Source organism: Anomaloglossus baeobatrachus, chromosome 4 (assembly GCF_048569485.1).
Source record: "Anomaloglossus baeobatrachus isolate aAnoBae1 chromosome 4, aAnoBae1.hap1, whole genome shotgun sequence".
NCBI classification, from domain to species: Eukaryota; Metazoa; Chordata; class Amphibia; order Anura; family Aromobatidae; genus Anomaloglossus; species Anomaloglossus baeobatrachus.
The window spans coordinates 34078502-34098573 of NC_134356.1; the positions used below are offsets into that span (position 1 = coordinate 34078502).

The 20072-nt window shown below is 40.3% G+C and overlaps 1 protein-coding gene across 2 annotated transcripts in view; it reads left to right on the forward strand.

Annotated features, from left to right (window-relative positions):
- The window catches only part of SCUBE1 (signal peptide, CUB domain and EGF like domain containing 1), a 349647-nt gene that overhangs the window by 217176 nt on the left and 112399 nt on the right, over positions 1-20072 (forward strand). For both annotated transcript variants that reach the window (XM_075344232.1, XM_075344233.1), the window contains exons 6-7: positions 5846-5962; positions 17096-17185. In XM_075344232.1, coding sequence (XP_075200347.1) covers positions 5846-5962; positions 17096-17185 — 207 coding nt within the window. The remainder of the gene's footprint in view (positions 1-5845; positions 5963-17095; positions 17186-20072) is intronic.

Sequence of the window (20072 nt, forward strand, 5' to 3'; positions counted from 1 at the left end):
TGTGTGTAATGACTCTATACAATATATAGGAATAGATCCCTCTGTGTGTAATGACTATATATAATATATAGGAATAGACCCTTCTGTGTGTAATGACTCTATATAATATATAGGAATAGACCCTTCTGTGTGTAAGGACTCTATATAATATATAGGAATAGATCCCTCTGTTTGTAATGACTATATATAATATATAGGAATAGACCCTTCTGTGTGTAAGGACTCTATATAATATATAGGAATAGATCCCTCTGTTTGTAATGACTATATATAATATATAGGAATAGACCCTTCTGTGTGTAATGACTCTATATAATATATAGGAATAGATCCCTCTGTGTGTAATGACTATGTATAATATATAGGAATAGACCCTTCTGTGTGTAATGACTCTATACAATATATAGGAATAGATCCCTCTGTGTGTAATGACTCTATATAATATATAGGAATAGATCCCTCTGTGTGTAATGACTATATATAATATATAGGAATAGACCCTTCTGTGTGTAATGACTCTATATAATATATAGGAATAGATCCCTCTGTGTGTAATGACTATGTATAATATATAGGAATAGGTCCCTCTGTGTGTAATGACTATATATAATATATAGGAATAGATCCCTCTGTGTGTAATGACTATATATAATATATAGGAATAGACCCTTCTGTGTGTAATGACTCTATATAATATATAGGAATAGATCCCTCTGTGTGTAATGACTATATATAATATATAGGAATAGACCCTTCTGTGTGTAATGACTCTATATAATATATAGGAATAGACCCTTCTGTGTGTAACGACTCTATATAATATATGCGGTTCCCTTTTTGTATGGAGTAACAGAAATAAATTAAGTTTTTGATGATATTCTAATTTATTGAGTTTCACTTGTAAGTAAAAGAATAACAGAAAGTCAACTCCCTTTAATATGTATGCCCTTTAGGCCCTATGTTTTGACCTAAACTTTTTAATTAAAGGCTATATTAAAGAAATATCACTCTATAGAGCAGTATTGAGGTTATAGATCTGTCTAAGAAATTAGCAATTAGACATCGTCCTACGTTCTCGTTATTGGCATATTTGTGCGCCGTCCATCATGTTAATATTTCCCTTTCTTCCTTGAAATGCTTCACATTCTTGGCTCGCCCCCTACATCTTAATGAACCTGATTTGTATTAAATCCCTTTATCTTAAAAGATTTGAGCTTCACAATGCCAGATAAACATGAAGCATCAAGAAATGTTGACGCCCCGGGTGATTGATAATAATTACCCATCTATCTAAAGATGCCGCTTTTGATCTTTTTAATCATTTTGATCGCCTGCCTTAAAATTTTTCATTTTATTTTTTTATGTTTGTGCCACTGTGGAATAAACAGGAACTTCGTCCCATGATATAGTTAAATGTCTTCCACCATGATTTCTTGAGGGGTCAAGACTTGACCACGTTCTGCCATGTTCCCCTTATTTATCCTTGATCAACAAGTTTATTTTTTTCAGTTAAATTTTTGTATTTGGGGCTAAAAATAATTTTTGCAATTGGGTTTCATTAAAAAATTTGCACCGTTTGGCTTTTACAGGCTCTTTGTTTCGTAGGAAATTCATCTTTAATGTGGCCTATGGTCATCAATCAGCCAAAAGTAGCTCAGAATAAGGTAGAAAAGAGTTAAAAACTCTCCCATGATGCAATCTGATAGAATCTCAGTGAACTCATTCTACGAAACAAAGAGCCTGTAAAAGTCAAACGGTGCAAAATGTTTAATGAAATCCAATTGCAAAAATGGTTTCTAGACCCAAATGAATACATTTAAATAATAAAAAGAAAAAGTCTATAACGTTGGAAAATCCCTTTAAGGCGACCTTGCTGTTTAGTTGGCCGCTATTCCTTCTGGAAAAAATGTCCCTCCATGTACACATGGAAATGTCTTCGACTTATCTTCCCTGAAGATAAAGAATCACTATGGCAAAATTCAAGAAACCTGATTCTTTTTTCCACCAACATCTGGCATTGTGGGAGTGGGGTGTAAATATCGCAACACAACTAATTGAACAAGTGTTTTTTTCAAATGTATGGACTATTGCAATCTCAGAATTATTTACACCCTTTGCAACATGAGTCCTTGGTACATAGTAGAGCACCTGTGGTTCTTATGACAATGCTTCACATTAAGCATCCCTGAGCCACCACCATGCGTCAATGTAGATATGACCAAGCTGCCACCGTGCTTTTCTGTAGGCAGCACCCAACCACTGCTTTCCTTCACTGTATAAATCACTGCATAAATGTTTCACCACAATGTTTTACAGTAGATGTCACCCAGCCACCACAATGCTTCACTGTAGATATAACCAAGCCACCGCTATGCTTTACCCTAGGCATCACCGAGCCACCACCATGCTTTACATTAGGCATCACTGAGCTATCACCATGCTTCACATTAAGCATCACTGAGCCATCACCATACTTCATTGTAGATATCACCAAGCCACCACTATGCTTCACTGTAGATATTAACAAGCCATAAACCATGATGTACCTTAGACATTACCGAAACACTGCCATGCTTCACTGCAGGCATCACTGAATCACCATCATGAGTTAATGTAAATATAACCAAGCAACCATCATTCTTTACTGATGACTTTACATCATCACCGAACGACTGTCTTGCTTCACTGTAGAAATCACTGTGCTTTACGGTAGATGTCACCAAGCCACCACAATGTTTACCCTATATGTAAGCAAGCCACTGCCATGCTTTACCATATTCTTCACCAATCCACCACCTTGCTACGCTGTAAACATCACTTGTGCCACCACCATGCTTTACGATAGTTGTCACCAAGCCACCACCATGCTTCACTGAAGGAATCATGAAGCCACCACCATGCTTCACTGAAGGAATCATGAAGCCACCACCATGCTTCACTGAAGGAATCATGAAGCCACCACCATGCTTCACTGTAGGAATTGCCGAGCCACCACCATGCTTCACTGTAGGAATCACTGAGCCACCCCCATGCTTCAGTGTAGGAATTGCCAAGCCACCACCATACTTCACTGTAGACAATGCTTTCTTTTCAGTGTGTGCTTAATTCTTCCTTCTCCAGACATACCTCTGGTCCATACCTCCAGTCCAGTTTTATTTCATCCCAAAAATCTGTAGATTTTTTTTTTTAAACATTCTTTTTATACTGTTGAATTTTTTTATACTGTTTTGAGCATGTTGGAACTGACTTTTCTTGCGCTTCTTGGTCAGCAGAGTAGTGTGTCTTGGAGTCCAGGCGTGTAGACCATCAGTTTTGTTTGCTTTATACTATATATTCTTCCTGCAGTTCTTTTGTAGTCAGTTGAAGGAAGATTTTGACTACTTGACACCTCACCTGTTTCTGCCATATCCAGGTAGTGTAGCCAACTCTGCTTCCAGCTTTATCTTTAGGAACATTAATTGCCTTTATATCCTTTTCCTTGTTTGCGCAAGACAGTGATCTTTTTTTCTTACCTTTTTGGATGACTCTCTTGACAACCCAAGAATATTAGAGAACAAGAGGAAGCCATTGCCTATTAGGAATGGTGTAAGATGGCGGCTGGCTATACATCACATCTACAGCAGGTTATAACAGCCAGAGGGGCTCTGCTAGGTATTAAAGACGCTTGTCAAGAAAGGTTGAATAATTCTGAGGCTCTAGAAATCAGAAAAGGTGGCATTTTGTGCTGAAATTGGAGGAACCATTTTCTCCTATTAATCCTGTTGAGTGATCCTCATTGTTATAGTTGATTGGTTCATTGCCAACAATAGAAAAGTTGCAAATTTTGATAATTAAACTTAGTTCAGTCTGAGGGCGGAATAATTTTGATTGCAGCTGCAGTTTTTATTTTTTTTTACACTGGCATTTACCACTAATATTATAAACTAGGAAGCCCATTTGGGAACTTTTCTGGGATTGTATAACGAGATACTTATATGTCTTCACTAGTGATGAGCGGGCACTACCATGCTCGGGTGCTCAGTACTTGTAACTTGTGATGAGCGGGCACTACCATGCTCGGGTGCTCAGTACTTGTAACTAGTGATGAGCGGGCACTACCATGCTCGGGTGCTCAGTACTTGTAACTAGTGATGAGCGGGCACTACCATGCTTGGGTCCTCAGTACTTGTAACTAGTGATGAGCGGGCACTACCATGCTCTGGTGCTCAGCACTTGTAACTAGTGATGAGCGGGCACTACCATGCTCGGGTGCTCAGTACTTGTAACTAGTGATGAGCGGGCACTACCATGCTCAGGTGCTCGGTACTCGTAACTAGTGATGAGCGGGCACTACCATGCTCGGGTGCTCAGTACTCGTAACTAGTGATGAGCGGGCACTACCATGCTCGGGTGCTCAGTACTCGTAACTAGTGATGAGCGGGCACTACCATGCTCTGGTGCTCAGTACTTGTAACTAGTGATGAGCGGGCACTACCATGCTCGGGTGCTCAGTACTTGTAACTAGTGATGAGCGGGCACTACCATGCTCTGGTGCTCAGTACTAATAACTAGTGATGAGCGGGCACTACCATGCTCGGGTGCTCGATACTTGTAACTAGAGATGAGCGGGCACTACCATGCTTGGGTGCTCAGTACTCGTAACTAGAGATGAGCGGGCACTACCATGCTTGGGTGCTCGGTACTCGTAACTAGTGATGAGCGGGCACTACCATGCTCGGGTGCTCAGTACTCGTAACTAGTGATGAGCGGGCACTACCATGCTCAGGTGCTCTGTACTCGTAACTAGTGATGAGTGAGCACTACCATGCTTGGGTGCTCGGTACACGTAGCTAGTGATGAGCGGGCACTACCATGCTCAGGTGCTCGGTACTCGTAACTAGTGATGAGTGGGCACTACCATGCTTGGGTGCTCTGTACTCGTAACTAGTGATGAGTGAGCACTACCATGCTTGGGTGCTCGGTACACGTAGCTAGTGATGAGCGGGCACTACCATGCTCAGGTGCTCGGTACTCGTAACTAGTGATGAGTGGGCACTACCATGCTTGGGTGCTCGGTACACGTAGCTAGTGATGAGCGGGCACTACCATGCTCAGGTGCTCGGTACTCGTAACTAGTGATGAGTGAGCACTACCATGTTCCGGTGTTTGGTACTCGTAACTAGTGATGAGCGGGCACTACCATGCTCGAGTGCTTGGTACTCGTAACTAGTGATGAGCGGGCACTACCATGCTCAGGTGCTCAGTACTCGTAACTAGTGATGAGTGAGCACTACCATGCTCCGGTGTTTGGTACTCGTAACTAGTGATGGGCGGGCACTACCATGCTCCGGTGTTTGGTACTCGTAACTAGTGATGAGCGGGCACTACCATGCTCGAGTGCTTGGTACTCGTAACTAGTGATGCGCGGGCACCTGAGCATGGTAGTGCCCGCTCACCACTAGTCACGAGTACCGAGCGCCAAGCATAGCAGTGCAACTACTACTGTGCATGGTCTGTGTCCTTTACTTGAATAGGGATAAGCTGCAATATCTGGCATAGCCGATGCGAGGGCCATAATTAGCATTGGCCTGTTTAATTGAGCTTCCTGTAGGATCGTTTAGTCATGTCTGGCCTGTATCGGTAGAATATATCTTGTGTACGTATTACATGGCCACAGCCTGACCAATCAATCCTGATTTAATGTATTTTTTTATTGTGTTACTGTAATGTAAACATGGCCCCTGCAAAAGGGAAGCGAGTCATGCTTGGAAATTGGATCAATTTGTTCTTTTCTCTCATTAGGAGCTAATTGCACGTCATTAACATCTCTGTTTATGTTTGCACATGTATTTTTGGGTCTAAATAGTAACCTGTAATTACGGAAATGGAGGCTGTCAGCACACCTGCGACGACACGGAGACCGGCCCCGTGTGTGGCTGCCACCAGAAATATGCCCTTCACTCAGACGGTAGAACGTGCATCGGTAAGTTCCCGCCAGGCTTTTCACTGTGGCCAAACCCTGTTGTCATACTTATGACTCCTTTTTAGGAGACCATTCATATTGTATAAAAAATAAATAAATGAAAAAAAATATTTCAGTCCTGATTTTACTAAAAAAAAAAAAAAAAAAAAATTTTTGGCTTTTTTTTGTATTTTTTTCTTACTTTTTTGTTTAGTAGAAAGCAAAGCAGATTTGTACGGTGAGTAAAACGCGTAGGGACAAAGTCGTCTAATGTTTTCTCAGGTTACTGAGTTAAATGCATAACCACTAAAGTCTAAAGAAATGATTTCTTAGGATTCGTTTTCATTAAATATTTGCAGTTTTTCTTTTTCGTCTAATGATAATCGGCTGCCGAATAGATGAGGGGGTTCTTAATTACAACCTCATTGTCTAATTCTCTTGTGTGCAGTGCAGTCCTTGATGATAACAAGTTGTACGACTGCACTAGTCCCACCGTGCATTGTAATTAGAGGTCCGGTAAACACACACATGTCTGATTTCCCGGAAACAATCTCATTAGTGGTATGTAGAGTTATGTGTGCAACTGGTGGTAGGAGGAGAAGTAAGGAAATAATGGGCCGGGTGAGAGGTCCTCCTACATAGAACAGAGTTGGAGAGATTAGATGGAAAAATCTGAGATGGATATTGAGTAGATGGATATTGGGCAGGTGTTTTTTATGCTAGTTGGATAGTGGTTTGATGTATATTTGGCATATGGGTATTGGTCAGATGGATATTGGGCAGATGGATGGATACAAGATAGCTATTAAATTGATGGATGGATGCAAAATGTATATTGGATTGATGGATGGATACAAGATGGATATAGGATTAATAGACATAGACAACATGGATATTGGATAGATGGATATTGGATAGATGGATATTGAGTTAATGCATATTGGGCAGATAGATGGATACGAGATGGATATTAGGCAGATAAATAGATATGAGATGGATATTGGGCAGATGGATAGATACAAGATAGCTATTGGATTGATGGATGAATTCAAGATGTACAATATATTTTATTGATGGATGTAGACAAGATGGATATCGGATTAATGAATGTAGACAAGATGGATATTGGATAGATGGATGGAGACAAGATGGATATTGAGTTGATGCATATTGGGCAGATGAATAGATACGAGATGGATATTGGGCAGATGAATAGATACGAGATGGATATTGGGCAGATGGATGGATACGAGATGGATATTGGGCAGATGGATGGATACGAGATGGATATTGGGCAGATGGATGGATACGAGATGGATATTGGGCAGATGGATGGATACGAGATGGATATTGGGCAGATGGATGGATACGAGATGGATATTGGGCAGATGGATGGATACGAGATGGATATTGGGCAGATGGATGGATACGAGATGGATATTGGGCAGATGGATGGATACAAGATAGCTATTGGATTGATGGATACAAAATGTATATTGGATTGTTGGATGTAGACAAGATGGATATAGGATTAATGGATGTATCCAACATGGATATTGGATAGATGGATATTGGATAGATGGATATTGAGTTAATGCATATTGGGCAGATAAATAGATACGAGTTGGATACTGGGCAGATGGATAGATACGAGATGGATATTGGGCAGATGGATAGATACAAGATAGCTATTGGATTGATGGATGAATTCAAGATGTAAAATATATTGGATTGATGGATGGAGACAAGATGGATATAGGACTAATGGATGTAGACAAGATAGATATTGGATAGATGGATTGATATTGAGTTGATGCATATTGGGCAGATGTATAGATACAAGAAGGATATTGGCCAGATGGATGGATATGAGATGGCTATTGGGCAGATGGATGGATACAAGATGGATATTGGGCAGGTGGATAGATACGAGATGGATATTAGACAAATGGATGGATTTGGCATGGATATTGGGCAGACAGATGGATAAGAGATGGATATTGGGCAGATGGATGGATACAAGATGCATATTGGACAGCTGAATCAATACAAGATGGATATCGTCTAGGTGAATAGATACGAGATGGATATTGTCTAGATGGATAGATGACTATTGGCTAGATAGATGAAGACGAGATGGATATTGGATAGATGCATATTGGGTTGATGATTAGATATGAGATGGATATTGGGTGGATGGATAGATTCATGGCTGTTAGATTAGTAGATATGGAGATAAGTCTTAAAGTGTCAAGATTACCTTTCATTCCTGTCCACTTGTGGTTACTAAATGAATCTTCCTTCTGAGTTGAGCTGCACCAGATGTGTCCAGCAGCCTCTTCTCCTCCTCCCACTTCAATAGCAAAACTCAATATTCATGTTACTGGAGATATTGGGCAGCATCAATAAAGTGCACCAGATCTTTGTTCTAATAATACCAGTAGTGACCTGACCATGCCCACTGACTTCTGTTTTTTTCTAAAAGCATTGACAAGGCACCTAAACAATTTTAATGTCTGTTTTCTGAGTCTCTTGCCCATTTGTGTCAACATGGCTCCCAATCTGATGCTTGGTCTTGGCACAAAGGCCTTGTAATTTACCCTTCCAGACTGTCTCTCATTCATTGGAGAGTTGAGTCCTTCACTGATTCTTCTTCTCACTAGCGAAAGGGATGGAGCCACCACAATTCAAGGGCCTCTTTATAGATGTTCAAAAATAAAAGCCCCGAAAGCAGTGGAAATTATTGAGGTGGTGGACTAGTATAGTTATTACCACCTTATTATTATTAGAAACCGGGACTCTGTTCTCCAGCTTCCGCAATCTAATACGCAAGGTTTTATAGTACTTTTTTCCTATTTGTACATTATCAGAGGCTAAAACATATGTTTGATGAGATCAGAGTCTTCACGGAAGATTAGTCCCCAGCACCTCTCCAGTGTCTCCTTGTCGCCTCTTTTACAAACAGTATTTACACAGTCCAGAAGGGTTTTTTTCCATAGCACTTGCTTCAGTTTTCTGATGATGTGATACAAAATCATATTATGACAATTCCAAATCTCTTAAGCTGACCTCGGCTTAAAGGAATTCAATTATACCAGGCAGTGGAACTAGAATTTCGTGATTAATGACCTCAAGGCTATTAACTTTTACTTGTGTTTGTTCCTTTGTAGACACTCAGTCATTCCAGTTTAGCTTTAGGATGACATCGATGTTTTTGACTAATTTTTTTTTTTAAAGAGGAAATCCACCCAAAAGTGGCCATTTCTATAATACAAAGTCATTGTTAATGAGACCTTTTAAGACATCTCGAAAAGGTGGCCATATCTTCTAGTACAAGGCCACTTTTAATGAGACCTTTTAAGACATCTCGAAAAGGTGGCCATATCTTCTAGTACAAGGCCACTTTTAATGAGACCTTTTAAGACATCTCAAAAAGGTGGCCATATCTTCTAGTACAAGGCCACTTTTAATGAGACCTTTTAAGACATCACGAAAAGGTGGCCATATCTTCTAGTACAAGGCCACTTTTAATGAGACCTTTTAAGACATCTCGAAAAGGTGGCCATATCTTCTAGTCCAAGGCCACTTTTAATGAGACCTTTTAAGACATCTCGAAAAGGTGGCCATATTTTCTAGTACAAGGCCACTTTTAATGAGAACCTTTTAAGACATCTCGAAAAGGTGGCCATATCTTCTAGTACAAGGCCACTTTTAATGAGACCTTTTAAGACATCTCGAAAAGGTCCCATTGATGGAATCCATGAACATAGACCACCACTGATTGCCAAATTTATAACTCTTTAAACTTTCCTACTCCACTCAAGAGGGGACCATAACAGCCTCTATCTAGAATGTGGAGTCCGAGATCTCAAGTTCCTGTCCATTTTGTGGTAATATGTGTAGAGGTAAAAGAGTGAGGGGGCTCTTATGATTGTTGGAGCTTTTGGAAATTGGTGATGGACCAAGCTCTCAGGCTGTATGCATGGTTTGCTTGGATTTCCAATCTAAAAGAAATTGGGTGATAAAGACAACCTCAGTCCATTTACCCTAGGGGCTATGAATGTCATAGAGGGGCTCTTAGCTTGGGACCCTTCTCAAATTGATTTGAAGCATCTCGTTCAGAAATTTGTGGCCATCAGACATCTCCTACCTTCCAACATCTACAGCTCTTTTGGTTAACTGGCCCGGCACAACATCACATGTGCTAAAGAATTAGGTCATGAAGACAACCTTAGTCCATATACCCTAGTACTCTAACAATGGATTTCATAGAGGGGCTCTTAGCTTGCTTCACATCGCAACGTTGAAGTCCCGCAAGCTGGCTAACCAAAAGAGAAGCCAATGAGAATGGTTGACAGGACTTATAGAGTCTGCCAGTTGGTTTATCCCGATTAAATCGTTAACAGGGTTAAGCGACCTTCAAACTTTGTCAACTATATTTGTGTGGTCTCAGGTCTAATTAGGATGATAAAGAAAATCAACTTTTATTATGCAAATGAGCTTGTCAGAGCCCTGAGGGCTGTCCCAAGCCTAGCTGTTTTCAGAACTTTGCCTATTGACTCCTCGTTAACTCTACCAACTTTTTACACATTGGAATCTCACATATACTCCAATTCTGAAAGTCTCCTAACTTTTGGTTTAATAGACAAGTCAACTGATTAGACCACTATTTATACTTTTATTGACATGTTGATGTTTTTGGATTCTTTTTTTAAATAATGAAAAAAGTGGCAGAAAATTAAAAAAATATATTGACACAGAATTTAGAATGTTGAAACCACATGGTATTACAAATGGACATTGACTTCTTTTAATGCATATTCAATAATCTCCCAGAATGTTCAGCGAACTCCTGAGGGAGGATAATGAGCGAAATGAGTTAAATGTATGAGATTATATAAATGTCAATGAAAATATATTGACACAGAATTTAAGATATTGAAACCATATGATATTACAAATGGACATTGAATTCTGCTAATGTATATTCAATTCTAATCTCCTATAATGTTCAGCCAACTCCTGAGGGAGGATAATGAGCGAAACGAGTTAACTGTATGACATTATATAAATGTCAATGAAAATATATTGACACAGAATTTAGAATGTTGAAACCACATTATACTACAATTGGAAATTGACTTTTGCTAATACATATTCAATTCTAATCTCCCATAATAGTCAGACAACTCCTGAGGGAGGATAATGAGCGAAACACATTAAATGTATGAGATTATATATATGTCAGTGAAAATATATTGACACAGAATTTAGGATGTTGAAACCACATGATTATTTTACAATTGGACATTGACTTCTTCTAATGCAAATTCAATTCTAATCTCCCATAATAGTCAGACAACTCCTGAGGGAGGAAAATGAGCGAAACGAGTTAACTGTGCAAGATTATATAAATGTCAATGTAATATTTAGTTATTCGTAAATGTTTTCATTATTTCATGTTTTTGCTTTCAGTCTTTGGGTCTTTTCTTCAGATGTTTTTTAAGTTTGCTTCTTTTATGTATAATGTGCTTTATATTATAAAATAAACAGTTTTCATTGAACTGCCAAAAAAGTATATTCTCAACCGCTGGTGTTTTGTATAAGAAGTTCCAAAAATATACATCTTCAGCTTTATGTTTATTTCTTCTACAGCGCCACCAAAGGCAAAAAAAAGTGATGTTTTTTATTCTTGTCAATTAATGATGTTTTATACATGTTTACATTCCTATTGTCAGTCCCATTTGATCCCTGTGTCCGACCCTCCCTTCCCTCTTCTATTTAGTTTGTTATTAATGGGAAAAAAAGCTTGTTTTTTGTTTTTGATGTGTTTTTTTATTATTTTATTTTATTATTCTTTATTTAATTTTTCGTTCTGAATTACTCTGCTTTCTGGTGATGGTCCCTGATTGCCTGTCTTGTCTTAAAACTGATGTTTCATGAATAATATCCAAAAAATATTATATACGCTGATATCAGATAATACAAGTAAACTCAAAAAGAGCCTCGTTGCAGCCTTATCTAATCTAGAACTTGTCAATTGTGTCGTTCACTCAACGATGTAGTGTTGCCAGAGACAGGCAGCTGCCCTTTCCACTCCTGACCCTTCCCCCTACCCACCTTGCTAGCTTGTATGGTGCGTCTCATGGCATCATTACAAGACCCATTTGCAATGCTAGGCAAATAATCCCTTTTTTTTCTCCTTTTTTTTACTTTTTTTTTTTAATGCATTTGTCTGTTTGCCTTCCCTTGACTTTCTTTTATTTGCTGCATGTGAAAATCCTCTTACTAGTAACTGCATTTAATATTAGAGGTGGCGTCCACCTGCAAAAAGATGATCTGCAAACTTTTGAGAATTTTTATCCTGCTTTTTAGTTACCCATTTAGATGATCTACATTAGCACAAATCATACAGCACAAAAATACATACAACTGCACTCTAGAATGCTAACAATAAATAAGGGAACTCTGGTATTGCATTACTGCTATGGGAATATTTGAAAAAATAGATGCTTAGCTTGTGTATTGGCCAATGCATGTGAGCCCAGTAACCAACGACAAGGTGATCTCTTATATACTGAGACCTTAACTTAAAATGCCTCTATCTGGGTTAAAGGGAACCTGTCACCACTTTTTCGGCCTATAAGCTGCGGCCACCACCACTGGGCTCTTATATACAGCATTCTAACATGCTGTATATAAGAGCCCAGGCCAGGGGTATAACATAAAAAGCACTTTATAATACTTACCTAACGGTCACACGGTGGGCCTAATGGGCGTCTCCGTTGTCCGGTGCCGGCACCTCCTTTTTCGGCCATCTTCGTCCTCTTTCTGAAGCCGCAGTACATGACGCGTCTACGTCATACACACTCGCCGGTCCTGCACTACAATACTTTGATCTGCCCTGCTCAGGGCAGATCAAAGTGCTCCTGCTCAGGACCTGAATGCAGTGGGCCTAACGGTTGTGCGGTGGGCCTAATGGGCATCTCCGTTGTCCGGCGCCGACCTCTTTTGCCCATCTTTGCTCTCCTTCTCTAGCCGCGGAGCATGACAGGTCCGACGTCATAGACACTCACCGGCATTCAGCTCCTGAGCAGGCGCACTTTGATCTGCCCTGAGCAGGGCAGATCAAAGTATTGTAGTGCAGGACCGGCGAGTGTGTATGACATAGATGCGTCATGTACTGCGGCTTCAGAAAGAGGACGAAGATGGCCGAAAGAGGAGGCGCCGGCACCGGACAATGGAGACGCCCATTAGGCCCACCGCGCAACCGTTAGGTAAGTATTATAAAGTGTTTTTTATGTTATACCCCCGGCCTGCGCTCTTATATACAGCATGTTAGAATGCTGTATATAAGAGCCCAGTGGTGGTGGCCACAGCTTATAGGCCGAAAAAGTGGTAACAGGTTCCCTTTAAAAACTTACATGTCGGGGCAGAAAGGATCCAGCTATAAGGAAAGATGCATAAAGCCTGGTTATAGGGCCTATAACCAGGCCGTGTCACCTTCGTTTATAGCTGGATCCTTTCTGCCCAGACATGTAGATTTTTAACCCAGATAGAGGCATTTTAAAGGGAACCTGTCAGGTGCAATATGCACCCAAAACCACGAGCAGTTCTGGGTGCATATTGCTAATCCCTGCCTAACCGTCCCTGTATACACTAGCATAGATAAAGAGATCTTTAGAAAAAGTATTTCTAAAGATCTTTTATCATATGCTAATGAGGCCAGTGACTAGTCACAAGGGCGTTAGTTCCCTTGGCTAGTCTGCCCCCTTTCATGTCAGCACGCCCCTGTGGGCATACTAACATGCTAGTGAATGCGCAGCGTTATAGGTACAGTCGCGCTCACCTCTCGGCTGCCACCGCTGGTTTTCGGCTCAGTGCACAAAATGAGAATGTCCCTGGACTTCCAGTCATGCGCACTACACCAGTTTGAAGCCGGAACACATATACCTGGCTTCATAATACGCATAACTGGCAGACCAGGACTTCTGATCATGCACACTGAGCCGAAAATCAGCAGTGGCAGCCGAGAGGTGAGCGCGACCGTGCCTCTGACTCTATACATTCATTAGCTTGTTAGTATGCCGACAGGGGCGTGTTTACATGCTAAGGGGGCTGACTAGCCAGGGGAAGTAAAGCCCTTGTGACTAGTCTCTGGCCTCATTAGCATTTGATAAAAGATCTTTAGAAATACTCCTGGTTCTGGGTGCATATTGCACCTGACAGGTTCCCTTTAAGTTAGGGTCCCAGTATATGAGAGATCACCTTGTCATTGGTTACTGGGCTCACATGCTTTGGCCAATACACGAGCTAAGTATCTCTTTTTTTCAAATATTACTATAGCAGTAATGCAATACCAGAGTTCCCTTATTCAATGTTAGCATTTTAGAGTGCAGCTGTATGTATTTTTGCAGTCATATTGTGTTTTTAGCTAGCACCTGTTTACACCTGTTGGATGTGCGGGTCAGCCTTTTTGATATATTTATAGTGTGACCCAAATTACCAGTCACAACCCATGGGCCTCTTTTATGGAGAAAAACAAAAAGGTAGAGATCTCTCAGGTCAACTTCTGTCCATACAACGTATCGGTGCATGACGACGTTGTAGCTGATAATCATTTATGATTCAGAGCAGAAGATTTTCGATCACCAAAAAGTTGTCTTTGAGACACTTGGGGACGTCCAGGAATTATAAGAACATACTGAATATTTATTTCCCCTGACGTGGGTGCTGTAGAGCAAATTACTGATTGCCCGCATCTTCCACCAATTAAAAGGGTTGGGATGAGACAACTCCTTTGCTTTACTGACTCTGACTTGTGAATGAGTCAAAGGCTAAAATGAATGGATATTTGATTGTAACTTAAAATTATCCCATGTAGCTTAGACCATAAAAAGATTTTCTGCTTTAATCTATGTTTTCCCAGAATAATTTGATAAGTGGAAAAATGAAGTAGACATGACTATCAGAATATTGCCTATCGAGCTGTGAACATAATGAAAAGCTCCAATATTCTCCAATATTCTCCAATATTCTTATCCAATATTCTCCAATATTATTCTCCAATATTATTCTCCAATATTATTATCCAATATTCTCCAATATTATATCCAATATTCTTTCCAATATTCTCCAATATTCTATCCAATATTCTTTTCCAATATTCTCCAATATTCTTATCCAATATTCTCCAATATTATTATCCAATATTCTCCAATATTATTATCCAATATTCTCCAATATTCTATCCAATATTTTCCAATATTCTTAGCCAATATTTTCCAATATTCTTATCCAATATTCTCCAATATTCTTAGCCAATATTCTTAGCCAATATTCTATCCAATATTCTATCCAATATTCTCCAATATTCTATCCAATATTCTCCAATATTCTAGCCAATATTCTCCAATATTCTTAGCCAATATTCTCCAATATTCTTATCCAATATTCTTCAATATTCTTAGCCAATATTCTAGCCAATATTCTAGCCAATATTTTCCAGTATTCTTAGCCAATATTCTCCAATATTCTATCCAATATTCTCCAATATTCATTTCCAATATTCTTATCCAATATTCTCCAATATTATTATCTAATATTCTCCAATATTCTAGCCAATATTCTCCAATATTCTAGCCAATATTCTCCAATATTCTTAGCCAATATTCTCCAATATTCATTTCCAATATTATTATCCAATATTCTCCAATATTATATCCAATATTCTCCAATATTCTATCCAATATTCTATCCAATAATTCTCCAATATTCTTATCCAATATTCTCCAATATTCTATCCAATATTCTCCAATATTCTCAGCCAATATTCTCCAATATTCTTATCCAATATTCTTCAATATTCTAGCCATTATTTTCCAATATTCTTAGCCAATATTCTCCAATATTCTTAGCCAATATTCTCCAATATTCTTATCCAATATTCTCCAATTCTCCAATATTCTATGTCTGATTCCTCAAGGTAGAAATTGCTTTAAGAAGAGGACAGAGAGTTAGGGACACCACAACTCAGGTCTTGATGTGTCTGAAAAACATAAGACGTGTCCAAGCTGAATTCATAAATGTAAGCCATTATGATGAGCCCACACATTGATTTTTAAGAGAGGTGTAACGTGACGCCCTAAGGCCCAAGTGCAAATATATGATAGGTTACCACTTACAATGTGCTATCTTGACATGTGGGAGAAAAGCCTTTGGGTCTCTCAAGACCCTATGGCCTAAGACTTCCAACTCAAGCTCTCTAATATACTCTTGTACTTCTACCATAAGAAAATTTGCAAATCATCTTATTTAGAATTGGTGGATATAAAAAAGTTTTGAGATACTCCTTAACCCTTAAGCCTGTTTCGCACCCCTTCTTCTACCCATCTTGTTCGTTTTGTCTTCATCCTTCCACGGCTTTATTAACCTACTGATCTTGAGCTTCTAAAGCCACCCTTTCTTGTGTCGTTATGTCCATCTAATCCTCTGTAGACCATTAATAGTCCTCTCCTTGTGATGCTGTATGTACACATATGAGCTTACCCTTTTTTTTTTTCCTTCCGCTGCTTTTTTTTGCTTCACTGCATGTTGACCAATTATTAGAATCTATTTTTTTGCGACATCTGAATGTCTACTTGAGTGTATTCCATAGACAAGCAGGCAACCAGCACTGCCCAAATGATCTTCTTCTTCTTTTCTTTTATTTTTTTATTCCTCTTGTGGTCTGGATTGTGTCCGTGCATGCTATGTGTGCCCTCTCTGTCACGTTATTAAAAGGTCTGTCTCTAAGTGTCTCTTAATCATCCATCACCGGACTGTGCACTATCTACTCACACCGTATATCACTGACTGGAACTCTTCTTGGTTCTCGAGAACTTTAATCACTTTTTTTTTATTTTCTTTCACTGCCTAGTATATTAATAGGATCCTTTCTTCTGTATATATTTATATATAACTTCACTCATCATTCCCTGGCCACTAATCGTTTCTCTGGTGGGCTTTTTCAGGGGATTAACACTCTACATAAGGGATTCCATGCTATCACCGCTGGCTTGTAGACTTTGGATGTCCATTGCCAAGAGGCTGTCGTAGAAGTTTGGGCTTTTGATTAACCAAATGCTCCATGTTTGTCCCTTACTTGTGTTTTAGAAAAGGATGAGGCTGCAATTGAGCGTTCTGAGTACAATTCCACGTCAGTTACTGATGTGGACAAGCGGGTGAAACGGAGACTCCTTATGGGTAACATTTTTCTTCCACTTTTCTCTTATACAAGAAATGTGTTCTCACTGTGTGTTGCGTGTGCCGGTGTGCTTGTGGTGTGTCCAGAGCTGCCCCTGAGTTTGAGGGTTTATGAAATGTATCGTATAGTTTCATAGTCTTTAAGGTTGAAGGTAGACTTAAGTCCATCAAGTTCAACCCATATAGGTCTACTTGAAAATTATGTAAATGGCAGATGGTACTGAGGACTAGTTTCTCCTATAAAAACTATTAAAATGTCTTACCAAGCAATCCCTAGTCAGTTCCTCAGTTGTCTTGACCTGAAAGATGTGAAAACCCACAGACACTACATATGGTTTACTAGAAACATCTCCTAGCCATTCTGATTTCCATCGGAACAGTACCAATTTCTGGGTTTCCCAATTTAATGGTGTTCCTGATGATTCTTGATTTTCATATGGCCAGGGTATAATTTGGGGGGGGAGTTCTGGAAGGTGTGGAGCCAGTAGGCTTTACGTTTTAAGATTATGCCAAAAGGTTCTCTATCGGAAGTCAAAAATAAGATCTCAAGTTCTACTAATAGGAGGCTACTCTTTAAGGCCTTAAGGGTGCTTTACACGCTGCGACATTGCTAACGATATATCATCGGGGTCACGTCGTTAGTGACGCACATCCGGCACAGTTAGCGACATCGCAGCGTGTGACACCAAGGAGCGACGATCAACGATTGCAGAAACGTCAAAAATCGTTGATCGTTGACACGTTGCTCCTTTTCCAAATATCGTTGGTGGTGCATGTCGCTGGTTGTTCGTCGCTCCTGCGGCGTCACACGCTATGTGTGACACCGCAGGAACGACGAACATCTCCTTACCTGCGTCCACCGGCAATGAGGAAGGAAATCGTTGGGCGGGATGTTCCGGCCGCTCATCTCCGCCCCTCCTCTGCTATTGGGCGGCCGCTTAGGGACGTTGCAGTGACGTCGCTGTGACGCCGAACGCACCTCCCCCTTGAAGGAGGGATTGTTCAGCGGTCACAGCGACGTCGCTGGAAAGGTATGTGCGTGTGACGCTGCCGTAGTGATAATGTTCGCTACGGCAGTGATCACCAAATGTCACACGAACGACGGGGGCGGGTGCTATCGCTAGCGATGTCGCAGCGCGTAAAGCACCCTTAAGTGTCTGCCTATTAGGCCTATCTGTAGTGAGAATTAGGTCCAAGTATGTAGATTGAGGTTTTCTCGTAGTTAAAAATCTCTGTTTATTTGTCGTTAGAAGGAAATATCTCCACAGATCGCATGCTAAACAGTGATGGTGGTATTCAGTGGAAAAATAGCAGGAATATTTGCAGTTTTACTCAATGGGTTTTGGCAAGTTCCTTCTCTTCGAGTGTTTATTTGAACACGTGTAGCAAGAATCTTTTTTTTTTTTTCTTCCTCGCTTTGACGTTGGTGTGATTCAAAAGCTTAGGAATCTCTGAGAGGAGGTTACTCGCGGGAAGCTAATGACTATCTTTTTCCATTTATATTAATCAGCGAGATTCCTGTCCAAAGTCCTCCAGTTCATTCATGGAAATCTTTCCTCCATAATGAGAGCGAAGGCTTTAATTATGTACTGACAATCCACAGTGTAGCACCTAGGACCAGAGATAAAAGCTATGTTCGCCTTTGCATTCTTTTTATTGTTAATTTTCTTCCTAAATGCAAATTTAAGACACTTTCTAAATTAGTTTTTACCTTCTTGCCATCTGTAAGTTCTAATTCTACATCCAACCTGTATTACTGGGAGAGACACACAGACTTCACATCCAGCCTGTATTACTGGGAGACACACAGAGCTCACCTCCAGTCTATATTACTGGGAGAGACACACAGACTTCACATCCAGCCTATATTACTGGGAGAAACATGAAAACATCACATCCAGCCTATATTACTGGGAGAGACACAGAGCTCCCATCCAGCCTATATTACTGGTAGAGACACACAGAGCTCAAATCCAACCTTTTATTACCGGGAGAGACGCAGAGCTCCCATCCAGCCTATATTATTGGGAGACACACACAGAGCTTCCTTCAAGCGCATATTACTGTGAGAAACACACAACTCACATCCAGCCAATATTACAGTGAGAAACACACAGATCCTACATCCAGCCTATATTACTGGGAGACACACACAGGCCTCACATCCGGCCTGTATTACTGGAGAGATACACAGACCTGACATCCAGCCTGTATTACTTGGAGAGACACATAGAACTCACATCCAGCCCATATTACTGGGAGAGACACACAGACCTCAAATCCAGCCTATATTACTGGGAGAAACAAACAGACCTCACATCAAGCCTATATTACTTGGAGAGACAGACCTCACATCCAGCCTATATTACTTAGAGAGACACAAACCTCACATTCAGCCTATATTACTTAGAGAGACACACAGAACTCACATCCAGCCTATATTACGGAGAGAGACACACAGACCTCACATCCAGCCTATATTACTGAGAGAGACACACAGAGCTCACATCCAGCCAGTATTACTGGGAGAGACACACAGAACTCACATCCAGCCTATATTACTGGGAGAGACACACAGACCTCACATCCAGCCTATATTACTGGGAGAGACACACAGAGCTCACATCCAGCCTAAATTACTGGGAGACACACAGACCTCACATCCTGCCTATATTACTGGGAGACACACAGAACTCACATCCAGCCTATATTACTGGGAGACACACAGAACTCACATCCTGCCTATATTACTGGGAGACACACAGAACTCACATCCTGCCTATATTACTGGGAGAGACACACAGAACTCACATCCAGCCTATATTACTGGGAGTGACACACAGAGCTCACATCCAGCCTATATTACTGGGAGAGACACACAGACCTT